The sequence below is a fragment of the Guyanagaster necrorhizus genome (assembly GCF_019112545.1).
Source record: "Guyanagaster necrorhizus MCA 3950 unplaced genomic scaffold BT62scaffold_37, whole genome shotgun sequence".
NCBI classification, from domain to species: Eukaryota; Fungi; Basidiomycota; class Agaricomycetes; order Agaricales; family Physalacriaceae; genus Guyanagaster; species Guyanagaster necrorhizus.
The window spans coordinates 78,569-103,555 of record NW_025064916.1 but is presented as its reverse complement, the minus strand read 5'-3'; the positions used below and the strand labels follow the sequence as shown (position 1 = coordinate 103,555).

Here is a 24,987-nt window from a genome sequence, read left to right as displayed (position 1 = left end):
CAATCTTATTGTTGAAAGAGCCTTCCTATCGCTCTTCTTCCAATCTGCCACCAGTGTCGTGTCTGCCGGGGCCGGAATGCTTCCATCTGCATAATCAATCAGTCCTAAATCGGTTAGGATATCGATCATCTTGATTTTCCACGTCGGATAATTTTCCGGGCCCTTAAGGGGGTCAATTCTATACACGGACTGGCTATCCATGCGGTTCTACGTGTGTACGTAAAGTACGAAAGAGTGCGAAGTGAGTAGCGACGTAAGTTCAGTTATGGCCGGGGCCCATAACCTGTTGTAAGTAGAGAGCAGAGTAATGTAACAGAGAACTAGAATTAGCCTCTCGAGAGAGAAACGTTCTACTTAAATACATTTCGTATTACTTCGAGATCTTTCTACGAGATACTAAATAAGTCCGGATCACGATCCAAGTCAGCTGCCGCTGACTGGCATCGTATCTTCGAGTACATTCTCGTACTCGCTCGGGATTGCTATCCCAACAAAGATGTGCGGCAAACTTGATGGTTATGATGGTGTTATCTCACGTGTAGGCAAACACAATATTCCGCATGGCTCAAAACTGATATGATCTCGATAATATTGCACACTGGCGGCTATATCAGGGTCACAAAATCTTTAATGCTCCCTCAAAATCTGCGATGATGGCTTCGATGCCGACGGACACCTACGATTCAATTAAGCACTACGGAACTTATAGCCACCCAGGAACCAGTTGACTTACTCGAATAAGATCACCATTGATGCCCGCCGAGAGTTGTTCTTTATCTGATGACTAGATGTGTAGTGGCTGCCGGTTGAATCACAAGCGTCTTTGCATCCCCTACATGACGATCAATACATAATTGATGAAGAGAGAGATAGTCGAGGCCTGCCGATATTTGCCAAGTGGCTGGCTAGTCTTGGATTATTTTGGATTATTTTGGATGCTTCGGCACCTCCCTTGACGCCAAAGCATAGGACTCCACTAAACAGACCATAGATTTCGCTCGAAGATGAGTGACATGTGATTCCAGCCCCAAGTATAATACCCAGCCAATCTTGGGATGAGCATCCGGGAAGCTAAAACCAAAAGTGAGTTTACTGCTCAAGAGCATTATCAAATCTGATTACTTTGCGAGCTGTATGGCATTTTCGCATTGACGCTCAGCCCGTAAACTCAGAGTCTCGGCACCTTTGCAGCAGAAGAAAGGCTGAAAATGTGTGGATTCAGCGCAGGACCCATATCACGGAGCATCTGAGGTGTACATTAGTCAGACGTACATCGAGGGACCAAGACATACTGAACGAGCTTTGGCAGAAGATGCCTTTCCATCGTCAAGGTCTGCGTAGATTGCATTATTGAATCCTTCAGAGGGCATATTAAAGCTGGGAAATCATTAGGAAGCTGCTTTCCAATCAAAATGGTCTGCATCTTTGGTTAAACCCTGTGGATACATTGTTATGGCGGTGTCTCAAATATCTGAGTCGACAACGACACCCGCAATTGACATTCCATGACCGCCTATCCATTTCGTCGCACTCTGTACTATACAAAGAGGAAGTGTCAGAGGAAAAATATACGTGATAAGGAGGGCTCCTACCGATTATATCTGCACCGTAATCAATGGGACGAAAGAGATACCCTGCGTTGCATTTCCATTATAAAGAGAGCGCATTATATACACTAAACAGTGACTCATGCCAAGAGTATTATCGACTACGAGTGGAATGTGGTGACTATGCGCAAGCTTTCGAGACGTCAGGATGCTTGGAACGTAATGTCGACGGAGGATATACCTCAGCCAGGTCCTTGATAGGCGCGATAAGGAATGTCGACTGATGGACTCGGAATATGCACACTTGGTATCTCGTCCGACGGTCCTATTGAATTCGACGTGACTACTCCGACCCGAAGTTCTTAGAGCCACGGTGCTAGGCCCACAGCATCATTCTGGAGGTTTGGTGAATCGCTGGCTCATACGAGAGCGAGGGCGTAGTCCGGCCCGCAGCCCCGCTCTACTCCAGGACCACCGAATATCCCGACCTATGATCCGCACCCCAATTAGACAGTCGAGATCCGCAGTTGTCCTCAAATCTACGTGGGAGCCACAGCAGCTGTATTTTCCCCTTCTAATCCTTTATGTACATCAATTTAAACTCGTTTTTTGACCACCTTTGGCCCTTACAGCTGCCAGGATGCTCACCGGCATGCTGCAAAACTCCTTGAAGAGTACCTAGCAAGAGTCATAATGTCGGTGGAGGTTGAACGTTGATCTCTATTCACAAGGCTGACACGCACGTTGAACGGGAATGGAAAATTTCGGTCCATTATTTGGGACGCTTGGCAGCGCAAATTTCCTTGCTGTTTTTAGTCTTCAGTACTTCAGTACCAGAAATGCTCGTTTGCAATATATTAGGAGTGCTATCAAGGGCCGTTGAGATAAATGTTTCGGCTTCTGGCAGTCTCGCTGGGGTCTTCAAATCTCTTTCCTTCCTTCCTTCACAATCTGCACAGGACTTGGCAATCTCGCATCTGCACTTGTATGCCAAACTTTGGCATTCTGGATCTGTTTTCGGCTCGTAGTTGCAATCTGGAATCTGGGGGTCCTGCTATCATCTGTGCCACGATCTGTGCTTCTTTGACTGCTGATGTCGTGCTCCGACTCTTAGACCTCAGCGCTCATGAACGTTTCAATGATATATATTGCAGTGGCATGTACGGTCTTCTCGGTGATTCATTTTTCTTTCATTTCTGATGCGGGGATCAGCTTTCAGTGACGAGCAGACTTCCATTTGACCGTTCCTCCTACAGGACGCTGCACTGTGAGATATCGACCCACGCATTGCATCTTTTCGGTTATCACCATGATGTTAAGGGCATGTACATGCCCCAAACGTCTGGACTATCCACTGCCTTCCTTCCAGACCTCTCAGTCCAGCTCGATTACTGTATTGTAACGTCACTTTCTACTCTCGAACAAGAACACGCCTCTACGCTGAAATCCCAGCTACCTATTGAGACAGGAAACGTTCCCCTGGACGGAATGGCAGCTTCTAAAGAAGAAATTGCAGCTTCACCTACAGTAAGCCCTCATGACGTCCCCGAAGGCGGGTTGAAGGCATGGATGACCGTCATTGGCGCGTATGTCAATCTGTCCTGCGGACTCGGAGGTCTTGTTCAAAAACGCTTACACCCCTCGTAGGTTTCTCGTCATCTTTTGCTCTTCAGGGTGTGTTTCATCATTTCCGTTGGTCTTTATCAAAACTTAACAACGAATATACGGCAGCTACGTCAATTGCTATGGTGTATATGAAGGTAGATTAGTTGAAGACCTCAATCCTAATCCAAGTTGACGCTTGTACGATCCCAGATTACTATGTCCGTGAATTTTTGAGCGACCACTCGTCTTCAAAAATCAGGTAAGATATTTTCTGACCCCTGTTTCGTTTCTCTGACGTATCGAAGCTGGATAGGTAGCGTTCAAATCTTGGGTTTGGGATCCTTAGGCATATATTCAGGTTTTTCCATGGACCAGGGACACTTGTGAGCCTGATATTCCTCAACGTTCCTGTGCTCTCTTTTAGTCGTGATAATAGCCGGCCTGTGATGCTAGCGGGTTCGACCTTGCTCGTGTTTTGCCTCTTCATGACGTCCCTCACCCAAGAGCAGCAATTCTGGCAGGTAAGTGTTTGATTGAGGACCTTCTAAACTTGACATCAATATCCGTGCGGCCTCAGATCTTTCTTGCCCAAGGAATTGGGCTAGGCATAGCCGTCGGGATCATCTATGTTCCCGCGCTCGGTGTCGTTTCACATCATTTCAATAAACGTCGGTCCCTTGTCATGGGCATTGTTGGATCCGGATCCTCTGTTGGTGGTCTCGTCCACCCGATAATGTTGAACCAGTTCTTTCATGGACCTATCGGTTTCCGTTGGGGTGTGCGGATCAGCGCGTTCTTTAATCTTGGGTTGTTAATACTGGCAAATGCGCTGATGACGACCCGTCTGCCACCGCGCCTTGGAGACGCCAGCTTTGCTAAGCAGCTGGCTTATTGGAAACACTTCTTCACTGACGAAGCATATCTAGCGGCCATTGCGGGAAACTTTATTTTGTTCTTAGGTGTCTATTTCCCTACCTTTTATCTCCAGCTGAATGCCATTGAACATGGCGTAAATGACAATCTGGCTTTCTATATGGTAGGGCCGTCATATTATTGATCTTGTCATTTTTTTAAAACTTATTACCTTGCACCTACAGATCGCGGTTTTGAATGGCGCAGGGGCATTTGGACGGGTCATGCCAACAATTGTTGTAGATCGCATCGGCGTTTTCAACTCGATCATCCCGTGCGCTATCGCATGTGGGGTGCTCATTTTTGCTTGGGTCGCCATTACAAGTCCAGCCTCGGTAATGGTTTTCGCCGTCCTCTATGAGTTCTTCTCTGGTGCAGGCGAGCCAATTTATTCCTTCAAGACGACTGCTGCCAAACAGCATGACAGTAATTTCCCTCCTTGGCCCGATGATTGCATACCTGACAAAAAATGTCTCCGAAATTGGGTGGGTATATCTGTTTCTCACTTACGAGTGAATTTTCACCTTGTATTCGTAGAGCACGACTCGGGATGTGTATGGGTATTGCAGGTGAGCTGCGTTTTACTTGAATATCGAGATAAATTCATGTTGGTTATCTAGCTGTCGGAGGCATGATTGGTAGAAATATTGTAATGATGTCCGAAGTCGACGATTACTAAATTATGTATTTCCATTTTCCTAGGTCCTCCCATCAGTGGTGCTCTAGTCACTGGTACATACACTGGCCAGACACAGTGGCTACGGCCTGTGCTATTCAGTGGAGTGAACTTGCTTTCACTTCCAGCATGCTCGATTTCTGATGGCTCCCATTTTCAGATATGTTGTGTCGCCAGCAGTTTGACTCTTACGCTTGTCCAAGTCCTTTCTCGATGGAGTAGAAAGTGATGATGGTGTCTGAAATCAAATTGAGATGTCCTCATGATGATAATAGAAGATGAGATTGCAAAGCTCGATAAAGTACTTACCAGATGCCGCCTATCACAATCAATTCATGATCTCTTCATGAATCATCAATCCTGTTGACCGAGACACTTGCTACCCGACTTTTCCCGCCTATATTGCCTATATTGTACACCGTCGCTTACGGACTCTTTCGTTTACCCGAGCTCCTATACTTCCACCGACAGTATATATACCACGTAGTTACTTCCGCATCCTCAGTCATTTCACCCATAATGTGCCGACTGAGGTATGTTCATTAACTCATATACCTATATTACATTTTACTTGTTTATCCCGATAGTACTTACAACATTGTTCTCTTACTTTAAATGCAAAGTTCATTTTTATAATACATCAGTCTAGGCACTTCCGGAACATGATTTTATGCGCTTCCAAGGGAAGTGATATTGATGTACTGTCTATTGACAGATATTTACGCTACTGGAATGGAAAGAAGGCTGACTGGACTTGGACATTCACCAGGTTCTAGGGATTTCGAGCGCGCAAAATGGGATCCGAGATCGCCGAAATGGCCAGAAATTTTGATGTCTATTCACCTAGGAGAGACTACTCAATGAGATTTCGCTCCTAGTCGAACCCCGTTCGAAGATTTCCAAGTCTGTGCCCTGAAAATCGCATCTAAGTTTCCTTGTGAAATATATAAAGGGCTCGTTGAATCGACCTTCATTCCCTATCTGAACAGTCAGAACTCCAAAGCACTTCCCTGCTTCGATTCACAATGCCAATCATTGAGCTCACTACGAACGTCAAGGTAAGTTCTGTTCGCATTTCGATTACTCTGTCTACATTGATCTGTTTACCAACTTCGAAGGTCTCGGACGCTAAAGCATTTACAACTGCCTTATCCCAGGTCTCGTTAACCCTTTCGACGTTCTTTGAATTCTATTCTCTGACTTACCTCTCCTCAGAAAAGCGCTGAGATCCTCGGCATGACAAAATACATCACTGTGACATACAAGCACGATGAAAGTATGATCTTTGGTGGCACGTACGACCCAGCCTTTACCATGAATGTGGTACGTGGAACACTGTGTCTAGGTCAACCAGATGATGGGCTGATTATACGATGGCACGCCAGCTCACGGTATTGGGCATTCCAACGGAGAAAAACGCTAGTTTTAGCCAGTGTTTCTTTGAGTTCTTCGAGAAAGAGCTTGGAATTCCGAACGACAGGGGATATATGTACGTTTTCGTCGGCAAGTCGTACCGATAGCCCTGGGTACTGATGCTGCGCAATATTCAGCGTTTTCAACGACCCAGGATCGGACCGTCTTGGGTATGCCTTTTTGATTCGTATGGGATACATCGAAGATTGATTTTCGGGGTCTTTCAGGTACAAGGGAACCACGTTCAATATCATCTTGGCGTCTCTGCCTTCGCGGGACTGACGTGACTTGGATCAAATTGAGATGACGTCTCCTTTGGAATTGGGTTCCTCCGTAATACAAAGATATGGCAGTGTTACACATTAACGGATGGGATTACTGTAGCTGTTATTACACTCGGGAACATAAATATCAAATTATCAGTCTGCGTGGTGAAATCAGCTCGTCAAGCTCGGGCCTCCAAGCACGCTACCTTCAACAGTGACGACGACATTATCCGAGAATACTTTCCCGAGAGTGGAGAACTGTATGAGAAACTCACGGGTGCGGCAAAGGCCTTTATATTTGATCATAGTACGTTCTTCGCCGTTGCGCATCAATTTTTTGGAGTGGTAGCTGACTAGTGCAGCCATTCGCAGGCATCGTCCGGGAGACCTGGAGGAATCTCCAATGAAGCGCCAGCCGGTGTTCAATATCACGTCGACCAAACACCGGCAGCTGCCATTGGTCGTGTATTTCGTCGTTTGCCAGAGAGCGAGGCGCGGGAGCTTGTCAAACGTCGTTTTCAGATACTCAACTTGTGGCGTCCAATCGAGAACCCAGCATTTGATACGTCACTCGGATTCAGCACAGTCGACGAGAAGATCGACTTGTTCCCGATGAGGCTCAAGTTTCCCGGAGGTCCTGGGGAGACCTATGCAATAAAGTGGAATGCGAGGCATAAGTGGGTCTACTTGAGAGGAATGTCCCCGGACGAGGTGGTGACATTCAAGTGGTGTGGTGCTTTGCTAACTGTGATTTACTAGATCGACTCATCGTTGGGGTACAGCTTCGACTCGACCAAGGGCAAGGAGAAAACAACATTCAACGCGCACAGCGCATTTGTGGATCCTAATACGCCAGAGGGTTCTCCTTTGCGGCAATCTATTGAGCTCAGAGCTTTGGCCTCTTATGACGGTGGAATTATGGTTTGGAACGAGTACTTACTGCGAGCTGATCTTCTTTTCACACGATGAAGCATGTTACAGGTGAAAGACGCTCCGTTTAACTTTGAAAGTAAATATGATATTCAGAACGATACGGAGGGGTTCCAGTCACGCGGTTCGGAAGTTCCTGTGCTGATTGGCTCGCGGTAAGTGTCGATGCAGTGATGTCTTGAACACTGTTCCAGGCACGAATGGACCATTCCATGTTTTCCGCTTTCCGAGACAGATACCGAGGGAGCCAGTAGCATCAGTGTTGGATGGCTTGGTCCGGTCGAGAGAGGGCGGCCCGGTCCGGGCACATATGATTCCGATTCCGAGTCCCCTAATAGAAACCGCAACGGAGCGCTCGTACGAATCTACTACTACTTGTACGGACCATATCCTTCGTTACTAACCCAGTTTACCACGCAATGTCCGATACAGCACCTCCAAAATGGCGCGTCGTCGTGGGCTGCGATGTGAGTCTGCCTCTGCCTTGTTCTGTACAAGTCTAAGCTTGCGACAGGATGCTGGTGTCCAATACAAGAACGCGCTGAAAGCCGACCTGGAGAAGGATCCTCGAGTCTCAGAGGTCATCGACGTCGGCGTTGTCGATTCGAACGAGAAGACAGCGTACCCCCACGTCGCTGTCACAGCCGCAAAGAAGATTGTCGCAGGCGAGGCTGACCGTGGGCTGTTGATCTGTGGAACTGGCCTTGGTGCGTAGCAGGCCTGTCTGATAGGATGACTCGATGAGCTAACAAGACAATTACAAACAGGCGTCGCCATTTCTGCCAACAAAGTCCCTGGTATTCGCGCCGTCACGGCTCACGACAGCTTTTCGGTGGAACGGGGTGTTCTGAGCAACAACGCTCAAGTTCTTTGCATGGGCCAGCGCGTCATTGGTATTGAACTCGCCCGTCGCCTCGCCAAGGAATGGCTGGGCTACGTTTTTGACACCAATTCTGCTTCGGCAGCAAAAGTCGATGTAATTTCTCAATACGAGACCGTCCCTGGCGCGTGTTCATAATCATAGCAATAGAATCATTGTATCACCTGTACCATGGCTCCGTCCTATACATGATGTCCCACATCTAAGTGGCATAACTTCGTTCCGCAGAAAGGAAGGCATCCCGGTCTCCACGGAGAAGCAAGCTGAAAAGAAAGGAAAATGTGGAGTAGGCGCTGATAGGCGCTCTTCCTTGACACGCGTACGGTGGTTCAAATCAAAGTCAAGCGAGCGGACTGGTCTGCCGCCCTGGGAAATCGGATGGGCCTAATATTTGGAGCTCATGTACGTCCCAAAGATAATTCTCAACCTCGCCATTCCCTAGCACTGAGCTCCGAGCAGGTGTTTAAATACCGAATTCGAGTTTCTCCAAAAGTTCCGTCCACGAAAATTATCTCCTTCCCAACTAGTTGCATGAGGGCTAATCTATGCTTGTTCTAGGAGTTGAGAGGATGTGAGGAGCGGTATTGGATGAGGAGTGTTCTTAGGAGCGAGGGGTTGGGGACAAAACAAGTCTTTGTTTGGACGCCAAAGCTCTCTCACGACGGCCCCTCAAGGGAAGCCGTGCTCAAGCCGGCACAGGTGAGTATATGAAATACAAGAGACTGTAACTAGAGTATAACGAAAATGAAAAGGGGAAGTGGCAAGGGTGGGTGCAAAAACTGCTCAAAGTCAATGACTATCGAGCTCTACGTGTGAGATAGGGAAGAAAGAGGACAAGGAAATTGCAATGATGTGGACTGGCTTTATATTTCCGAGGACGAGTGGCATTTGGTCTTTGTCATATACATTGATGACAAGAACAAAGGCAATTTCAGTGCCACCGAAGGTAAGGCCATTGTCTCTTGCATAGACGACATTCAAAGGTATTTGAATGGTTCACATATCTGCGTGGCATTTCTGAGTCCTGTATTTGCATCATGATCGATACCAAGCTGTAGTCTTTACCGGTTTTGTTCTGAGATTGCATGGACAGCCCCATCATGCACGAAAAATAGGGTGGTCGACATTGTACCATTCATACTTACTATGCAACAAGATAGTATTTAAAATAACATTTGTACATGGGAGGCGCAGCTAATACAAGGGGGGCATAGGCATGGCCTAAACGAGACGAGTAAAGGAACCAAGGGACACTGCCAAGGCATTGAGCACTGGCACTGGCACTACGCTCGATCTACATGACGGTCAGCCTCTCATTGACTAAAAGTGAAAGAAGGAATTACCAAATGAGGCGAGCATCAATGAGGGCCGACAGTATGTACTGAGTGTTGATAATGATTTGCGGAATATATATAATCATGAACGGTTAAGAAAGTATAATTACATGCATTGGTATTCTTCTTCTTTCTTCTCGTCAGCGAAGCCTCAGCTCCTACAAATCTCCTTCCTCGGAAGCCGTTGACCTGGTTTGTGACAAGAACTACAACTACACAAGCCAGCGACGAAAGTTGTGCCGTCTCCTAAGGCCTTTTGGCCCTCCCGTCCCTCAGAATATCCTCTGCCAAAGACTCGGTGAGCAACCATGCCAAGAAATCAAGTATGCGTAACGTACTGAAAGGCAATACTTCCATGACCTCACCGTCCTCTTGCAGAAACGCGGTGATCTTCGGGTATTGGCGACGACCTTTTACATGCACCCTAGACACATCTTGTACCAACATCAACAGTTGTTGCTGGACGCCAGCGTGTAGAATAGGATCGATGGATCTCAAGTCCGGCGAAACCCATGGTACGTACAGAGTGTTATGTGCTCCAGTCACAGTGAAATGCCGAGGCAGCTCAACCCCCTAAAGTTCGTTGATTTAATACATCACCGAAACGAAGATTGGCTACTCACTCGTAATTGAAAACGTGCCTTCCTGTGAACGATGAAATATAAGCGGCAGCCGAAGCACGATATTTCTGAGACACTAATAATCGGAGCAGGTCTGTGCTGTACTTTCCACCGCTGAAGGAGTGTCGCCAACATTGTGCATTCACAGTGCAGACAACGGACAGCAAGTGTACTCAAGCTGCTCGCCACAGTTATCAATGACCCGGTCAAAAATTACCCGATCCTGGTCAATGATATCCATCTGACGTTCAGGTGTCCTTACAACGTTGTTCTCTTACTTTACCCTCTACCTGGGAGACACATATTCCTGCCAATGCATCAGGTAACCCCAGCGATTGACGTTCGTGTACATCGAACTCTCTAAGTCGTTGGTCAGAAGCCAAGATACCAAGATAACTTTCGGGCACCAGTGCTGGACCGCCCTAAGTGGGAGCATGACCGGACCGAATATTCCGTGTGGCCAAATTCATTAAACGTTACGGTCGACCGGCCAGCAGCGTTCCTCTTTCCTTTCCCTACGTCCAAGTCTCGCGACTTGTTGTATTTATCTACTACTGTTAATTCATCCATTTTTGTTGCCATCAATCTCTCAACGAGATTCAGTGCCGATGCGAAGCCAACGGGTCTGAAGAAATAATTACGCTGTACACATGGGACGAAGCCCTAGGGGTCCTTACAACAGAAGTCGTCTGCCGCGAAGCTCACACGCTTTCAATGCGTCACGTATACGAAGCATCCAAGCCTAGCCCATCTCTCCAGCTCGCACTACTATGGATCCTGGCCCCCCGCGACCCCAATGAAGTACCTTCCGCACCGCCCCAACGCAATATGGATGCTCACGAGCGTACACATGCGTACATACACCAGCTACACGTCTTTTGGGCGCATTTGCTGCACTACGAGGAGTCACTGGCAGACTTCAGGAAAACGGTAGCGTTTCTGGTGGACACTAACACTAGTCATGGATCCACGAGGGATGACGTGCCAGGTCCGGGAATGCAGATATCATAAGTCCCCATGAAAAGCCGATGAAGGGTCAACTGTTATCTCCAGATGTCTGCAGGGACGGCCTCTGAAATGGGAGAACACTGGGAGAACGGAGCATAGTTCCGTTACGCCGTCACACAGCACGACGTCTGGATATTCTACCAAATCAGCACTTGCGGTGGCATTCTAGGAGAACAAAACTAAAGTGCAACGAAGATTAGGGAAGACACAAATTTCGGGGGGTGTTTAATATTCTACAGGATTTTGCTTGACCCTTCAGACTTCAACTTTCTTGATGACTAGGGGTTGACTGTCGATCCCTTGACATAAATGCCAGAAGGTCCGAGTAGACAATGTAGTCACCAAGCGTCTCGTCATCAAAGGGCTCCAGGCTTTTAATGTTACTGTAGCGGTTTGTGCGATGTCGCTCTTTTGGTGGGATGCATTCGAGAGGAATTGTTTTCTTCGAGGGAAATTGAGCCTCAGATAGGCTAGGCTACGTGCATGTAACCCTGCTTTAAATGCGTAGCGAATGTTGTTAACCAACCACGGACGAAAAGCAGAAAATGATGTCGATGTAGGGATTGCCTTGGGCACAAACCAGGAAACTAACTTTTTCCGCCGCAGCAAGTGACCGCCATGATGAACCACGTAGCAAAAGGCATCTCCTTTTTCAATTTCAATTCCCTCATGAACACTTCTTCTGCGGATTGAACAGTTCTCGTAATGGCAGCAGAGTATCAATAGAACACAGTAGAAGGCTTCGACATCATGTCGATACAGATGACCAACGTCAGACCGACCCAGAACCCAGAAGATCATGAGCCATGTAAGGTGGCGTGCCTGTACGACGAAGAGAAGTTGCTTCTTTGAAAGGAAGAAAAGACGCAAAAGATCATAGTACAAATTGTGTTTTTTTTTAAATCCAAATTCAAGCTCAAATCTCTCAGATATTTGCTCATAAATCCTGCCCCCATGGAGATGATTTCGAACAAGATGTCGGTGTCATGGGTCATTGGTGAGAACAGCGCAGGGGCTCCGCACAATGACTTGGAAGTTCTGCTGGCGACAAAGAATGGAGAGGCTGGAAAAGACTCATAGGCAGTTTGCGCAAAACCAGGAAAGCTAGAGAAAGCGGCAGTGAATGTCGTGGTTGCTGGCAATGCGTCCCGATTAGGCATTGAACGCTCTGCCAGTTTTTTTTGGCCCTGATATGGTGCTAAAGTTATTTTATCGTGTATATCCGACTAGGAACTTTGTCTTCTCCATTAAGGGAGCGGCTCTTATCAGCAAGTCAAATTTTGCCGCTCCTTCTTACGCCCCGAGTAAATATCGTTCTGGTCCATTCTATGTATTGATTTTCTTTGGTCTGTATTACGGTACGGTACAATTGTCAGAGAACATCAAGCAAACATGAAGAAAAGCAAGGCGAGGACTATACTAAAAAGGAGATGCAGACATGGTGTGAGAAATACATGGCAGGAGGCAAGGAGTGGTGGAATAGAAGATGCAAGATTATTGTGTCGTTACGTCTGGCTGAGGATCCGGAGCTTCCGTGGGCACACCCTGGAAATGGAAGATAAGTCCAAGAGCACAGACGAACATTCAAGCAGCCGAAACTCACCATCCCACGGCACGCCGGGCAATTATTCTTACCCGTCTGCAGCCATATATCGACACACTTCTGATGGAAAGCATGCCGACATGTCATGACTCGTACATCATCTTCGGGTACATAATCATCCAGGCAGATGAGGCACTGTGGAAAAGACTGTTAGCTCGCTCGATAGGTCTTCAAGCATGTAAACAAACCCTGTCAATACAGTTGGATGATATTTTGCCACCTCGCTCATATTCAGCAAGGCGAGTCGACTTGATAACCTCCAAGCCAGATTTTTCAATTTCTTCCTTTGAAACCGTCGGCGGTTTGACTTGTCCCAGAAGCTCGGCCAAATCCCTAGAAAACAATGAGCACATCGTATGTCGCATAAAGAGAATTAAAGACGCACAACAACGCCTCAAAGGAATCAAAGTTATTAGGTTCACCGGTTACGATACTATGATCCGGAGGATAATACCCTATGAACGAAAGTGAGTGAACGAGAAACAACACAAGCATCATCAGACGATCATACCTCCGATGACATAAATCAAGAAAGTGCGAGATCCTGTAGCATCAACATCGGAAGCAACGCCGTGTACATGCGTCCTACGTCCCGAACGCAAGTTTCGCAACGCACTGGCTGCACGAGCATGCCATCGACGACCGCGAGTCGTATCAGACGGTAGAGAGGGTCCACCCGCACCGGTATTCAAACCGTCGACACCCGCCTCAGGCATTCTACCATCGTTTTCGTCGCCCTGCTGCTGGAAAACGTCAAGCTCCGCAGGATCAACAGGCTCCGCCGGTGAGGGTGAGGCCTGGGCATTATGCCGCCAATTCATCTGCACAGACTGCAAACCAACTACGATGACAGGAACGACGATGTTCGGCCCCGTTTCTGAAGGTGTGGGAGAGGGCGCGGCGTCGGATGCCGTCGGTGACGAGGCAGGGCGGGGTGATGTCGTTTCTGGCATTGGGAGTTGAACGGATGGTGTAGAAGCAAGCAGGGGGTTTGGTTGCGAGCGCAAGTTGACCTCTACAGCACCGCTACCACGAGGTGCAAGGATTGGGGGGAAACGGTATAGTCTCCACCAATTAATTCTGCCAGAAGGACCCTCTGGCCGCGAGGCCTCAGCGGCAGACCCAGCGGTGCTCGGCAGTGTGGGCATTGTCCAGTTGTCACCCTGTGTGAGAGGTTGGGGCCGATGTGAAGAAGAAGCGGTAATCGAAGGTGAACGACGAGGGGGATGTGCCATTTCAGAATCGGAATCATTACTGAATTCAGAATCCGAGTCAGAGACGTCTTGCAGTTCAGGCATGTTATCGTTGTGATTTTCACTCTCTCCTACAGTGTCTCTGTGTGTCTGAGGTGCTTCTGCAGCAACAGGTAAGAGTTCCGAATCGCTGGTAGGAGAGGTCATAGAATTAAGTTCTGTTCCTAACGGTTCCAGAGGCGGTGGCTCCGAATCGGGAGCAGGAGCTCCCTCTGGTACCTGCTGTGCTTGTTGCGTCAGTGTGGACCGCAGATCGGTTTGCAAGTCGATCAAAAACCGCTCAAAGGTGCCTTCTGCTGGTAAGTGAGGAGTGACATTGATGGTGGGGCTTTCTGAGCCCTGGGTCGATGATGCGCCTTCATCCGTACGCTGCGGAGAATCCGATGGCATACCCAGTCCTGTATTAAAGGCACGGGCCATCTCCGCGAACATTCGCTCTCTCGCATCTGGCGGTGAAGCATCGGGTAACGCCTGCGGAAGCTCATCTCCCTGGTCGCTCCGATCCAGCACCTGAGGCCCTGGAGACGGAGTCGGTGTACGAAGACCGAATCGTTCCCGAATGTTGGCCCAGGCCTGCCTCATACGTTCACTTCGGCCGGTCATAGTATCCGCTAAGCCGGCAGTTGGAGTAGGTGAGTTGGGCCGAAGGGACGTATCTGGGTCTGTAGTAGATGCATTTGGTGCTGGAGGGGTGAGGCCTGAGGAGAGTATAGGCTCCGATGACCCTGTGAGCAATGAAGCAGCCGTGGCAGCTGCTGCGACGCTGGAAACGAATGTAAGCATAAGTCATTATTTGCAATCGCTTAAGGACTCTACCTTAGAAGAGTTCCAAGCACATCAATGCTACTGGAAGAGATAGCACCAGGGGGACGTTGTTCAAAGGGTTCTGCTTCAGGTGGAGGTGGAGGTGGCGGCGGTGGTGGCGGCGGTGGTGGTGGTTGTGTATCATTAGGTTCTGGGGTTGATGTTGATACTTCCGCTGTATGTGGATCACCGTCTCTTGGAGTGACAGAGGGAGAATTTGTGGACACCATGCTGGGAGGCCGCGACCGAAGAAGCGCAGACAATCTGTTCCTCGCTGGACGCTCCTGATTGACGGAAGTGGACGAACGAGAGAGTGACGCTCCTCGACGAGTCATCATCGGTGCTTCAGGAAGATCGGGCGGAACGAAGGATGGGGCGACATCAGGCCTAGGTACATCGGTCGTATGTACGACACCTTGTACCACAACGAGCGTTCCTGGAGGGGGGAACTGTCGTGCAGGTGATGGAGAAGTCTGTCCAGGTGATGATTGATCTGCGGGGCCGATAGTGGGTGAGGGCGATACATCTTGCGGAACGTCCGGAACGTCTTGCGAGGAAGCGAAATGGTCGGGGCTGATAATGACTTCGTCTTCTGGCGCATTGTTGAACACAGGCGGCGACGTAGTGCTATGCCTATCCTCCCGATCCGGATCCAGTGGACTGGAACTTCCAGTGGCTGCTGGTGAGTCGAGAGAGGGCGACGTCAAAGGTTCGGATGGCTGCGAGTCAGGGTCCCTGTTCTTGTCAAGGACAGATGACAGCGCACCACTGGCCGACGACGCGCTCGGAGAGGAATCGATATCTGGAGTCAAAGATGGCGGTGTTTTTGACCAGCGCCTAGACGCTCGCCATGATTTGCGTGTATTAGAGCCTGGACGCTCACTAGACCCTTCGGAGTGCGATGAACGTGGCTTCACGAGGTTCAGGATACTCTTGCGAACGGCAGAGCGAGCTGAGCGGCGAGACGCCTTGGATGTCGGAGAGTTGTTGGATGGCGCGGATGGCTGATTGTTGTCTGGAACATCGTCAGACTGTGTTTCTGGGGTGCTGGGAGGGACATCGATGCCGGTAGAGGCGTTTGTATCAGGCGACTGTAACGGAGTCCGGTTCCTGGAAGTCGTCTGTCCCATGGAATCTGGAGGAAGGAAGGGTTTGTAATGGAAGCGCCCAGCGACGAAGAGAAAAAAATCGGTTCCAATATGCTACACTGGCCTTGAATAAAGAGAATTAGATGAAACAGAAGAAGAACAGTAGCGTCGTCGTCGTCACCGGCGGAGATACTGGATGATGAAAGATGGATGAGAGAGAAGCGGTGACGGCAAAGTCACGCTTTGTCACCGTCCTTTGCAACAACAGCGCTTTGCACGGTCGGATGAATCATTCGACAAGGACGACGACGTGTAGCGCTCGCCGAGCACTGCATAGTGCGTAGTGCTCTATTCAGTGCTAATCCGCAGCAGTGAGATTCCTCCTCGCCGCTCTTTACGGTGACGCGTGTGTGAGACGTGTTAGTACTTTGTACAGATGCTGGGGTACGTCTAATCTCTTCAATGCTGCCACATTTAGAGCTCTGACAAGTGTACTATTATACAGGAGACATTCGGCGACCTCGTAGCCAGTCTGCCAAGTCACCTAGTCGCCATGAACGCCACAAGTCGATTCATAATCAAAGGCTCGATTTCTCAATTCTATGGATAGATGTCGTTCTCTTGCCACTGTATCATTCATCATAGTATCGAAACGTAGCATTCATTGGGTAGGCCCCGTATGACTCGTGAAAGCGCGTCCTTCCACAACTGCACACTATATGACCTGTGTATTTTTCGATTCTCTTTCCTCCCAGGGTAGGATAAATAGGCATCCACCCAAAGCAAGGTATGTTTCTCACCTTTCTCACCATAACTGTCCCGCTAATCGCTGTAATAGGTCCTGTTCTGACAACTGATAACCATAATGCACACTGCTTGTGCTCACCGCTATCCTTGCCTGCAATATTACTGCGATCTCGAGGTACGGCGTCACTTTTTCTCTGCGTATCTTACCAAGTTTTCTGCAGGACTTTAAGCTGATGAAATAATATCTCCCCAAGACAGCAGTGTTTTGGTCCTTGTTTGGTTAAATGGGATGCCCGGTGTTCAAGTTGAGGTTATTTTTACTCCCTGGGTGAGAGCAGAACAGGTGAGTTTGTTAGTTGAAGATCCTTCGGAACACGCTGAACTGTGTTTGTAGCGACAAATCAAGTCTTGTGAACAAACCTGGGCGGGAGAAGGATCCGAGGTGTGTCCTCTGTTTTACCGGTTGGTCATCGAGCAGCCCCCGGTATCTCGTGAACACCGACGCAAGCGATCCCGGCAGACGGAAATACCGCGATCTCTTTTCCTCCAATGCAGGTTGCCAACGCCACCTCTCACATATGACAGGCCGTCCAATCATCAGGTGGGAATGAAACATTCGGCCAAGGATGACCAGCGAATATCTTTTTGCAATCAGATTCTTTGAAGATTCTTATTATCAGAGTACAAGTAGAACTAGAAAGCACATTTTTGTAGTCAGTTATTTGGGCTAATTCTCAGTAACAGATGGTGGCAAGCTCATTCTTCCGCTAAACATCCAACGCCAAGCTCTGTTTCCGCGTCAGCTCTAAAACCGAACCGTTAATCAATGTGTTACGGTTACTACGTGGCCGGCTCGGCATGCGTGCATAAGTAAAAGCCTTGTACGCACTGTTTCCATCATACGAAATACACAGGCTGAGTATCATCAGCTTTGGTATTGGGTCCAAATTTTTGGACAAAATCGGGGCTTGCACTTTAACTTGCCGTACTAGCAGCCTTACCATCACGGTACAAAGCAAGGTCTGCGTCGATGGAAATCGGCCCTTCCCCAGTTTACTAGTTACATACTGATTTACATCTTTCTTCATGGAGACTACCATCACGCTGAATGCATCAATTCCATAAAGAATGCTGAGCAGTACTTTTACACCGCCTCATCATCCTTAGACTTCATACCCCGTCCATGAACCTCTATCAGACGAGCTATGAGGTACTTAACAGTACCTACACTAATGAGTCGGGGCAAGTCATTTATAAAGTCTCGACTCCGCTCAAGCTCTCCGGGCGGGTCACGACCATCTCACGTATCGTACCATCAGATTACGAGCCGTCTCGCGTAGAAGAAACAGCCAGCTACGAAGTCGGCAGCGTTCGGGAACGCAATCCTGCACAGTCGGACGGTGATGGGACCAGGGAACCAGAAGTGGACTTCAGAGATCGGTTTGTACTACTAGGATGCATTGAGTGGAAGCGGTTGGCTTCCTCTGTGATGCGATACGATGGGAAGGAGGTCAAGGCGACTACGTACCTGAAGAAGGAGGGCTGGGGTTGGTATGGAAGGTGCCTTGCCTTGGGTGATGTTCCAAGTATCATATCATTGACATCACTTTGGACAGACACCGTGTATTCAAGGGTCCTGATAGCAAAGAGTATAAATGGATACTGGGTCTCCGTGTTCCCCAAGTGAGTGGATATTATCATGTTATCCCACATGATACTGACACAGAAACAAAGCTGGTCCTCAACGATGGGTCGGAAACCCTTATCGCCAAGTACCACACAAGAAAGTGTGGTCTATTAAGTCCTGGCGATGCAAGACCAGCTTATCTGGAAATATGTCCTGGAGGAGAGCATATGGTAGATATCATCTTCTTTACCTTCATATACATCGAGGAACTCCGCGAAGAGAAAGAGAACGGCTCGTAATAGTGCGGTTGTACTAGGAGGATAAGGATTGGGCATGCGACTGTCACTGACTACGATACAAGAATCTAATCTACTTTTCTTGAACCATATCCTTGATACTCTTAACCCATGTTTCGAGATCGTTTCCCCACCCACCAAGTCTACGCATCTTTCGGTTCTCGAGTTGGCTTCCAACTCCAACACCGATCTCCTTCATGCGACTTTCCCCCCTTTGCCTATTCACCCTGTGCTGAGTTAGACACCGCAAGAGAATACTGTCCCGGTTGAAGAACACCCCCTTCAGTGACTCTGGGCACCCGGGACTGCATGGCGGAAGAACGCCGGTGAGACGGAGGAGCGTACGAACCAATATTCGGGGAAAGTACAGCATGAGAGGAGGATCGAGCCCTGTGCCAGCTGGTCAGCTATGGCCGCCGCTGAAACTGGGCAGTGGACCAACATATAACATCTGTCGCCTGCTCCTGGGCTACCGTCGCTCCGTGCCGCTGGTAGTTCCCGTCGATGATCCACCCATTGGGACTCTGCTCCATCGCGGCTCTTATCTTTGCGCGAAACTCATCCTCCGAAGCTGCTTTCCAATTGGGCTCCCAGAACAGCTGGTCCAGGGAGATATGTGGAATCCCGAGGATCAATGAGAGGCGTGCTGCGAGGGTGCTCTGCTCCACTTGAAGCTAAATAGGATCACAAAAGGCAAGGAAACAGGCTTGCCTTGCCGCTACCTGGGGAAAAATCAGAGTAGGAAGGGTAATATTCGCCTATTGACGTACCGCTGTTCCCTAGGATATGGATTTTGTATAGACCTCGACCGTCACCAATCAGAGACGGACTCTCCATGAATGATGAGAGCAGAGTTACGCGCCCTGATTTGTGATTTGTGACTCGAATGGAGTAACTTTAACAGAACTGAGATGAAATTCCATACTCCGCACATGGGGAATTAGACAGTTGAAAAGACTAAAAATGAAGTATGACTCGGATGTACAATAGAAACCCGTCAACCCAAGATAAATTTGCTTCCAGGTCCATCATCTTACAACAGCCCTTTCTTGAGGAGGAAACTGCGACCGGCAGCTTCGGCGCCCTTGATAGCATTGAAGACAACGTCGACGTTGATGACACAGTCCAGGTTCCATATCGTCTCATTCGGCGCACAAGCCAGCTCTGCAACATGTCCAAGTTCCTCGTCCGTGACGCTCGTAACCCCAAGTTGCGCCAACGTAACAGGAAGGTCAACAGAAGTCATGAGCTCCAGATACCGGTCTATCTCCTCCACGGACGCATTGCAAAGTATGAGCTGGCAAACGGTTCCAAAATTAACTGGAAATCAGGACCGAAATGTAAGCCTAACACACATGTGATAAAATATTCACGCGTCCGTACCTTTTTCGCCGTGCATCATTTTGTGCGTAGGCTCTAGGGCAGTCAGACCATTATGAATCGCATGCGCAGCAGCCAATCCCCCGCTTTCGAAACCCAAGCCCGACAGCAGCGTGTTTGCTTCAACCACAGCTTCTAAGGCCGGGGTAATAGCACCGACTTTGTTAGACTCGTACGCGAGTTTTCCGTACTTGAATAGGATTTCCTCGCATCTTGCAGATATCGCACCGGCAAGGAGCGTAGGAAGACCACCTGTTGACAATTCGACCATGTTTATTCAGAAAATGAAACTAGATCGACTCACCACCAAAATTGGCCGCGTTCCTAACCTCGCGTGCTTCGACGTGTGTGGCTAGAGCATCGCCAATGCCAGCAGACAAGAACCGAGCCGGTGCCTTTGCGACTACCGAAGTGTCCACTAGAACGACGGTAGGGTTCTTGTTGAAGAAAGAGTAGCGATCAAACTCTCCGTGGGGTGTGTATAGAACGCTGAGGGCGGAACACGGCGCGTCTGTAGAGGCTGTCGTAGGGAGAACTGCTGAAGGGACACCAAGCTTGTCTGCGACTGCCTTGGCAGTATCGATCGTTTTCCCGCCACCGAGAGCAATTACATACTCGACCTGAGAACGCTGTCAGGGATTGTATTCACGGTGGAACACGTGGTGCGAGACACTTTACCTTGTTCTGCGCGCCAATGTCTTGAACCCGTGCGATCTCTGCTGATGAAGCTTCACCGTTGAAGCGAACGTATACGACCTTCATGCCTGCCTGCTCCAGTGAACTCGTCAGAGCTGCACCAGCTGTACAATAAAAATCAGAGTAGAGTCCATGGAGCATTCCCGTAAATAACGAACCGATCTTGTACACGACATCATCTGCAGTCAACAGAGCCGTCTTGCCTAGTGACCCTAGATAGATAGGGGCATTCTTGATGGCAGATGGTCCTTGGATGTACTTGGACGGCGACTGGAAGAGTTTCTCGGTAACGACGTTCTTCATATTAGGAGGACATCTTGCAGCGACTGTGGAGGTGAAGGTACGTCTCAAGGAAGCGCGGCGAGACACAGATATTGACGTAGACCTCAGGCAGCGGAGGGACATCGAGGAGACGGTGGTAGAGGTGGAGAGCGAAGGTAAGGGAGAAAGACTTTAGACAGCTGGACCTAATTGTGAGGTGGCATGCTTAAGAGCTTGAAAAACATGAGCGGTCCGACCCCGGTCCCGGTCCGCATATACAACCGGATGAAAGCATCGGATAATAGCCCCGCGGATCTGCCTTAACAGAAAATAAGAGCAATACGCGCAAGATAGACGAAAGAAACGACATACAAGAAAAGTGGGTAGCACCAAGGTGCTTGGGTCGCGTGAGATCTGGGGGGGGGGGAAAGGACATTTCTGTTTTCTTTCTCCAAGAGTCCCTGCCTGAAACATTGCGGGGTCATCTGGGGTTGGTTTGAAATTCGGGATAACGATTTTGGAAGCTTGATTTGATGCCGTATCTGAAGGGGATTTTTTTTGTTCACTCTCGACTGCAAACTGCGGCATCGCGACGAACAGAGGCGACGGGCGCCCTCAAGAGCGGGAAAGGTAAGTACGTACATAGCGTTAATTTTGCTTCCGTGAAAATGCCGGCTTGAACGAGCTCAGCACGACCGCGCCCGCCGCCTGACACTCTGAAGGGATACGCGTCTCTTGGATAACGCCAAGATCACAAGAATGGGGATACGACGAACCACAGAAGATTATTCAAACGTGAGAGGGGCCATTTATTGACAGGTTCCCGTTCCAGTATTATCTTGGCTGCGGCCGGGGCATACAGGCATGGCACATCATCGCCGTTGAGCATCTTCGCACACATCTACTGCATTACTAGTGTCAGCAATAGCTGGACCACAAAAATCACGTACAATACCGACCCGTATGGCGTTGGGCAAGGTCCTCTGCATGTCTTGATCACCCGGAGAAGAAGACAGATACCATCTTGGCGTTACAACATTCCAAACAAATCTGGACCTTGCCCAGGGAAAGGATAGAGACGAGGGGAGGAATGATTGACGTTTCTTGAAAGGTTATTGCTCGTATATATTGATTGGAGGAGGGCAGGGGGGGCGCCCCAGCATGTGTCGTTCGTTAAGCGATCGCTACTCGGATGTCCTTTCCCTGACACGTAATACTGTGCAAAAAACAGAAGATAAAATCCCGCCTTCCCCGGAGGATAGAAAAGTCGGAACGATTCAAGTCAACGTTGAGTCAGCGATGAGGAAAAAAATAAATAAAAGTTACGAAAGTTATGAAAAAGAAAGAAGCACGTGACTACCGTCTGGCGAAGTTCGATTCTTCGAATTTGGACATTGGAATTATAATACACCGTGTACTACTTGCATTTGCTTGTTTGAAAGACCCAATATACTGTTCATTATTGTTATGCCCACTCAGTTCGTTTCGCAACTCTCAGAAAAGCGTGACGTCGGTCCCACACAAATGGTCCAACAAGTCGTAACAATGTAAGTATGCCGCTCGATCTAATGGACCTAGTCGAACAGCAATCCTAGGCTAGTCCTTCAGAGGTAATAAATACTATTATTACAAATCCGCAGCTGGATAACAGAATACTAGAATACCGCACATATTAGGCTAATAGAATCCGCTCCGATCCCATAACAATGAATCTTCAAGGCTGCTATGCCTATCCCACCCACGCGACTCAAAATGTTTTGCCGTCAAATGTGCGGCTCGAAGAAAGAGCGTCCCATCGAGTTTCTCTGCGCCCGGAAGTTCTGTCCGCGAAAATTCCGGTTCACCACTAGGACGTATCCCGTAAAGTGTGGCGTAATGCACGAACGCCCTTTGGATTTTGCACAGGTGATCATCTGGATGGACAACAGCCTGCTGAATGATCTTGAACCAGGGATTATGCATCGGCGTCAGTTTCCAACCTGTGGGTTTCACAACCGGCGATGTGGGAGGGGCCAGAGGGGTGTCCGCCCCGAAGAACTTTGGTATGTCGAAGCCAGGACGACCTCGAGAGACCCACCAAGTGACGGATACAGCCATGTAGTGGCGCAGAAGGAGGACTTGGGAGGGCGGAGTGAGATAGGCCACGAAAGAAGGCAAGAATATCGATGACGTGACAAGATGCATGCTTAGAAAGGGAGAGCAACATGAGTAACTTCCCACGCTACAGAGAATGTCACATACAGAAAGAAATCACTGTTAAACCTTTTCCCAGGTTGAGAACCGCCTAGTGCATATATGATGGTGTTCATCCACTGCAATTCCTCGACTTTGCGATGTACTTCCTTGGGATCGGACAAGTCCAACGTCCATTGGCTTGCGTATCGGTACAGAGCCTCTCCGTTTGCCTCCAGCGTTTTTTCAAAAGGATCTTCATCGCTATAAGGCACTTCAATCGTGTCGTCTTTGAGGATCCGCGCCAAAACGTCAAAAGCATGGATTCCTTTCTTCGCGCCATGTGAATGTGGAGCCTCGTCGAGAGCTAGTTCGGATGAAGCTTTTTCTGTGAGTGTATCTATTGCTGGCGAAGACGTGAAAAACGAAGAAGGGAAAAGAGGCTGAAGTTTGTCGTGGTGCACTGCTGTTTCGGCGAGACCTAATTTGCTGTATCATGAATAGATAGAACAGACGTTGTGACAATTATACAACCTTCGACAACCATTCCAGGCAGGCCGAACTCGAGCCCATACCCTGTATGGATCATGGGGTGTACTAATCCATTCATCAATCGGTTGAGCAACGCGGGCTGTTTGCTCTTGTCCGCTGTCGAATCAACATTTGCAGATTCCGAGAAAATGAATTCCTCCAATACCGAGGTAGTGCCTTTCTCCTGGATCCTCTCCTTAAAGAAATCCATGTACGCGTCAAAATATCTGAGGTAGAAATAAGACCTAGTACATTAGCTGGAAAATCGAACATACTTGTCATCTCCCAAGTGACTAGTGAAGTTTGCAGAAGTTATGGGGCTCGGAGACGGGATGGCGGGTTTCTGGATGGTAGCATCCTCGCGATACGCAGCGTCGATGGTTTCTTTATTCGCACCAAGAGCCCAGATGGCCAATACATGGTGAGCGGTATGGCTATCCTTCGAGGTAAGCTTCAGCCGGGCAACTACCGCCTGTTTGACTTACTTGTGAAATCTTTTGTCATTGAAAAAGATATGCCACTTCTCGTGATTCTCTCGAAGGACATTCTGTAACGCGACGGTAGAATCTGCATCAGCTCCTGGGAGGATGCTTGGGGTATGCTTGGAGGGGGAGGGAGACGGTGCAGGGAAAAGCTCCAGAGTAGCTGTAGACATGGTCATACATTTGAAAGACGATTGTGTTAGACCGTTGTGTATTATATGGGGAGAACGGGAGAAGGATCATAAGTGACGTCACTCCCTTGAACCTGACCTTTGCGTGGGACAGACGTGCCATTACTGCAATATTCTTGTGCCCTGGGACTTGCCTGTAATGGCACAGCAGAGTATACTTGGAAGCTCAGCGTCGCCGGCACCTATCAAATGTTCACTGGATTTGTAAGAGACCGCTGCCATTGGTTAGGTTTGCGAGATTAGAGCGCCTCCAAAGAATCATGAGGACAAGCAGCTGCTTCCAAGTCGATTCGCCAAATTAATTGAAAGGTCGTTGATGACGTCAGCCTCGCCTCTGTTAATTCACGCGCAGTCCTAGGTACTGAACAGACCAGATGCAGCGTGATGTCCTCCTATGCCCTTGGTAGCAGAAGAGTTCTCGGCCATTAGGCAGATGGCCTCTTGTCACAAGGTCATGTATGACGGTCCAGCTTTGACAGAGGTCATGCAGGATTAAATACCCAATCTTCGAAAGACCTAGTCAGAACCCTAATGTTCTTCTTCCTTCTACTCCTGCTGTCGTGCCAAACGCTGGCAGAAATCCAGCGACACGCACTAGTATCACGGTACAATCCCACCCGCAATGCATCCAGCCTCACCACGCCGATGCAAGTAGGCAATGGAAA

At 48.8% G+C, this 24,987-nt stretch overlaps 13 protein-coding genes across 13 annotated transcripts; 6 read left to right on the top strand and 7 right to left on the bottom strand.

Annotated features, from left to right (window-relative positions):
- Positions 1–616: 616 nt before the first annotated feature.
- On the bottom strand, positions 617–2,835 carry BT62DRAFT_982758 (PLP-dependent transferase; the record flags this gene model as incomplete). The annotated part of the gene is made up of 13 exons (XM_043189714.1): positions 617–676; positions 786–832; positions 885–951; positions 987–1,071; positions 1,123–1,202; positions 1,273–1,316; positions 1,436–1,462; positions 1,490–1,537; positions 1,593–1,634; positions 1,688–1,923; positions 2,212–2,225; positions 2,374–2,413; positions 2,771–2,835. The coding sequence occupies 13 exons, from the start codon at positions 2,833–2,835 to the stop codon at positions 617–619; spliced, it is 855 nt and encodes a 284-aa protein (XP_043034979.1).
- On the top strand, positions 2,652–5,086 carry BT62DRAFT_479650 (MFS general substrate transporter). The gene is made up of 14 exons (XM_043181103.1): positions 2,652–2,707; positions 2,760–3,133; positions 3,195–3,221; positions 3,279–3,307; positions 3,363–3,411; positions 3,458–3,535; positions 3,589–3,673; positions 3,730–4,188; positions 4,250–4,442; positions 4,492–4,549; positions 4,602–4,633; positions 4,685–4,702; positions 4,767–4,841; positions 4,901–5,086. The coding sequence occupies exons 2-14, from the start codon at positions 2,871–2,873 to the stop codon at positions 4,960–4,962; spliced, it is 1,428 nt and encodes a 475-aa protein (XP_043034978.1). The 5' UTR covers positions 2,652–2,707; positions 2,760–2,870; the 3' UTR covers positions 4,963–5,086.
- Positions 5,087–5,659: 573 nt separating this feature from the next.
- On the top strand, positions 5,660–6,507 carry BT62DRAFT_974634 (Tautomerase/MIF). Its single transcript, XM_043189170.1, has 6 exons — positions 5,660–5,798; positions 5,859–5,897; positions 5,956–6,063; positions 6,126–6,229; positions 6,291–6,323; positions 6,381–6,507. Exons 1-6 carry the CDS (start codon positions 5,766–5,768, stop codon positions 6,433–6,435), a joined length of 372 nt encoding a protein of 123 aa, XP_043034977.1. The 5' UTR covers positions 5,660–5,765; the 3' UTR covers positions 6,436–6,507.
- Positions 6,508–7,389: 882 nt separating this feature from the next.
- BT62DRAFT_936998 (uncharacterized protein) lies at positions 7,390–8,609 on the top strand. The gene is made up of 3 exons (XM_043187232.1): positions 7,390–7,816; positions 7,864–8,056; positions 8,117–8,609. Exons 1-3 carry the CDS (start codon positions 7,769–7,771, stop codon positions 8,365–8,367), a joined length of 492 nt encoding a protein of 163 aa, XP_043034976.1. The 5' UTR covers positions 7,390–7,768; the 3' UTR covers positions 8,368–8,609.
- Positions 8,610–9,692: 1,083 nt separating this feature from the next.
- BT62DRAFT_997114 (uncharacterized protein) lies at positions 9,693–10,524 on the bottom strand. Its single transcript, XM_043190631.1, has 4 exons — positions 10,462–10,524; positions 10,187–10,406; positions 9,902–10,136; positions 9,693–9,847 (listed from the first exon to the last, which is right to left on the bottom strand). The coding sequence occupies exons 2-4, from the start codon at positions 10,316–10,318 to the stop codon at positions 9,810–9,812; spliced, it is 405 nt and encodes a 134-aa protein (XP_043034975.1). The 5' UTR covers positions 10,319–10,406; positions 10,462–10,524; the 3' UTR covers positions 9,693–9,809.
- A 300-nt stretch (positions 10,525–10,824) lies between these two features.
- Positions 10,825–11,288, top strand: BT62DRAFT_936997 (uncharacterized protein). The gene has a single exon (XM_043187231.1). The coding sequence runs from the start codon at positions 10,898–10,900 to the stop codon at positions 11,192–11,194; it is 297 nt and encodes a 98-aa protein (XP_043034974.1). The 5' UTR covers positions 10,825–10,897; the 3' UTR covers positions 11,195–11,288.
- Positions 11,289–11,320: 32 nt separating this feature from the next.
- Positions 11,321–12,051, bottom strand: BT62DRAFT_479549 (uncharacterized protein). Its single transcript, XM_043181102.1, has one exon. The coding sequence runs from the start codon at positions 11,990–11,992 to the stop codon at positions 11,447–11,449; it is 546 nt and encodes a 181-aa protein (XP_043034973.1). The 5' UTR covers positions 11,993–12,051; the 3' UTR covers positions 11,321–11,446.
- A 429-nt stretch (positions 12,052–12,480) lies between these two features.
- On the bottom strand, positions 12,481–16,164 carry BT62DRAFT_936996 (uncharacterized protein). Its single transcript, XM_043187230.1, has 6 exons — positions 14,864–16,164; positions 13,306–14,810; positions 13,180–13,249; positions 12,983–13,127; positions 12,795–12,929; positions 12,481–12,736 (listed from the first exon to the last, which is right to left on the bottom strand). The coding sequence occupies exons 1-6, from the start codon at positions 15,979–15,981 to the stop codon at positions 12,686–12,688; spliced, it is 3,024 nt and encodes a 1,007-aa protein (XP_043034972.1). The 5' UTR covers positions 15,982–16,164; the 3' UTR covers positions 12,481–12,685.
- On the top strand, positions 16,146–17,350 carry BT62DRAFT_1011492 (uncharacterized protein; the record flags this gene model as incomplete). Its single annotated transcript, XM_043177789.1, has 6 exons — positions 16,146–16,275; positions 16,312–16,383; positions 16,445–16,568; positions 16,862–16,884; positions 16,941–17,029; positions 17,081–17,350. The coding sequence occupies 6 exons, from the start codon at positions 16,146–16,148 to the stop codon at positions 17,348–17,350; spliced, it is 708 nt and encodes a 235-aa protein (XP_043034971.1).
- Positions 17,351–17,778: 428 nt separating this feature from the next.
- Positions 17,779–18,697, top strand: BT62DRAFT_936995 (uncharacterized protein). The gene is made up of 3 exons (XM_043187229.1): positions 17,779–18,246; positions 18,303–18,369; positions 18,421–18,697. The coding sequence occupies exons 1-3, from the start codon at positions 18,176–18,178 to the stop codon at positions 18,610–18,612; spliced, it is 330 nt and encodes a 109-aa protein (XP_043034970.1). The 5' UTR covers positions 17,779–18,175; the 3' UTR covers positions 18,613–18,697.
- BT62DRAFT_908161 (uncharacterized protein) lies at positions 18,683–19,446 on the bottom strand (the record flags this gene model as incomplete). Its single annotated transcript, XM_043183695.1, has 3 exons — positions 18,683–18,999; positions 19,052–19,276; positions 19,380–19,446. 3 exons carry the CDS (start codon positions 19,444–19,446, stop codon positions 18,683–18,685), a joined length of 609 nt encoding a protein of 202 aa, XP_043034969.1.
- Positions 19,447–19,642: 196 nt separating this feature from the next.
- On the bottom strand, positions 19,643–20,988 carry BT62DRAFT_982752 (glycerol dehydrogenase; the record flags this gene model as incomplete). Its single annotated transcript, XM_043189713.1, has 5 exons — positions 19,643–19,929; positions 19,993–20,241; positions 20,294–20,609; positions 20,668–20,789; positions 20,844–20,988. 5 exons carry the CDS (start codon positions 20,986–20,988, stop codon positions 19,643–19,645), a joined length of 1,119 nt encoding a protein of 372 aa, XP_043034968.1.
- Positions 20,989–22,623: 1,635 nt separating this feature from the next.
- Positions 22,624–24,304, bottom strand: BT62DRAFT_982751 (uncharacterized protein; the record flags this gene model as incomplete). The annotated part of the gene is made up of 5 exons (XM_043189712.1): positions 22,624–23,131; positions 23,188–23,599; positions 23,653–23,876; positions 23,925–24,083; positions 24,135–24,304. 5 exons carry the CDS (start codon positions 24,302–24,304, stop codon positions 22,624–22,626), a joined length of 1,473 nt encoding a protein of 490 aa, XP_043034967.1.
- Positions 24,305–24,987: the final 683 nt, after the last annotated feature.

Coding starts and splice junctions, on each gene's coding strand:
- BT62DRAFT_479650 (XM_043181103.1), top strand. CDS start 2,871: ATGTACATGCCCCAAACGTCTGGACTATCCACTGCCTTCCTTCCAGAC. Junction 3,222..3,278: donor GTCATCTTTTGCTCTTCAGG/GTGTGTTTCATC, acceptor AATATACGGCAG/CTACGTCAATTGCTATGGTG. Junction 4,443..4,491: donor TGAGTTCTTCTCTGGTGCAG/GCGAGCCAATTT, acceptor ACAGCATGACAG/TAATTTCCCTCCTTGGCCCG.
- BT62DRAFT_974634 (XM_043189170.1), top strand. CDS start 5,766: ATGCCAATCATTGAGCTCACTACGAACGTCAAG. Junction 5,898..5,955: donor TTACAACTGCCTTATCCCAG/GTCTCGTTAACC, acceptor ACCTCTCCTCAG/AAAAGCGCTGAGATCCTCGG. Junction 6,324..6,380: donor CCAGGATCGGACCGTCTTGG/GTATGCCTTTTT, acceptor GGGGTCTTTCAG/GTACAAGGGAACCACGTTCA.
- BT62DRAFT_936998 (XM_043187232.1), top strand. CDS start 7,769: ATGTCCGATACAGCACCTCCAAAATGGCGCGTCGTCGTGGGCTGCGAT. Junction 7,817..7,863: donor GCGTCGTCGTGGGCTGCGAT/GTGAGTCTGCCT, acceptor AGCTTGCGACAG/GATGCTGGTGTCCAATACAA. Junction 8,057..8,116: donor GATCTGTGGAACTGGCCTTG/GTGCGTAGCAGG, acceptor AATTACAAACAG/GCGTCGCCATTTCTGCCAAC.
- BT62DRAFT_997114 (XM_043190631.1), bottom strand. CDS start 10,318: ATGTTGGCGACACTCCTTCAGCGGTGGAAAGTACAGCACAGACCTGCT. Junction 10,137..10,186: donor AGGCACGTTTTCAATTACGA/GTGAGTAGCCAA, acceptor AACGAACTTTAG/GGGGTTGAGCTGCCTCGGCA. Junction 9,848..9,901: donor CATGGAAGTATTGCCTTTCA/GTACGTTACGCA, acceptor AGTCTTTGGCAG/AGGATATTCTGAGGGACGGG.
- BT62DRAFT_936997 (XM_043187231.1), top strand. CDS start 10,898: ATGCGTCACGTATACGAAGCATCCAAGCCTAGCCCATCTCTCCAGCTC.
- BT62DRAFT_479549 (XM_043181102.1), bottom strand. CDS start 11,992: ATGATCTTCTGGGTTCTGGGTCGGTCTGACGTTGGTCATCTGTATCGA.
- BT62DRAFT_936996 (XM_043187230.1), bottom strand. CDS start 15,981: ATGGGACAGACGACTTCCAGGAACCGGACTCCGTTACAGTCGCCTGAT. Junction 14,811..14,863: donor GTGCTTGGAACTCTTCTAAG/GTAGAGTCCTTA, acceptor ATTCGTTTCCAG/CGTCGCAGCAGCTGCCACGG. Junction 13,128..13,179: donor GATTCCTTTGAGGCGTTGTT/GTGCGTCTTTAA, acceptor ATTGTTTTCTAG/GGATTTGGCCGAGCTTCTGG.
- BT62DRAFT_936995 (XM_043187229.1), top strand. CDS start 18,176: ATGCGATACGATGGGAAGGAGGTCAAGGCGACTACGTACCTGAAGAAG. Junction 18,247..18,302: donor GGCTGGGGTTGGTATGGAAG/GTGCCTTGCCTT, acceptor CACTTTGGACAG/ACACCGTGTATTCAAGGGTC. Junction 18,370..18,420: donor TGGGTCTCCGTGTTCCCCAA/GTGAGTGGATAT, acceptor ACAGAAACAAAG/CTGGTCCTCAACGATGGGTC.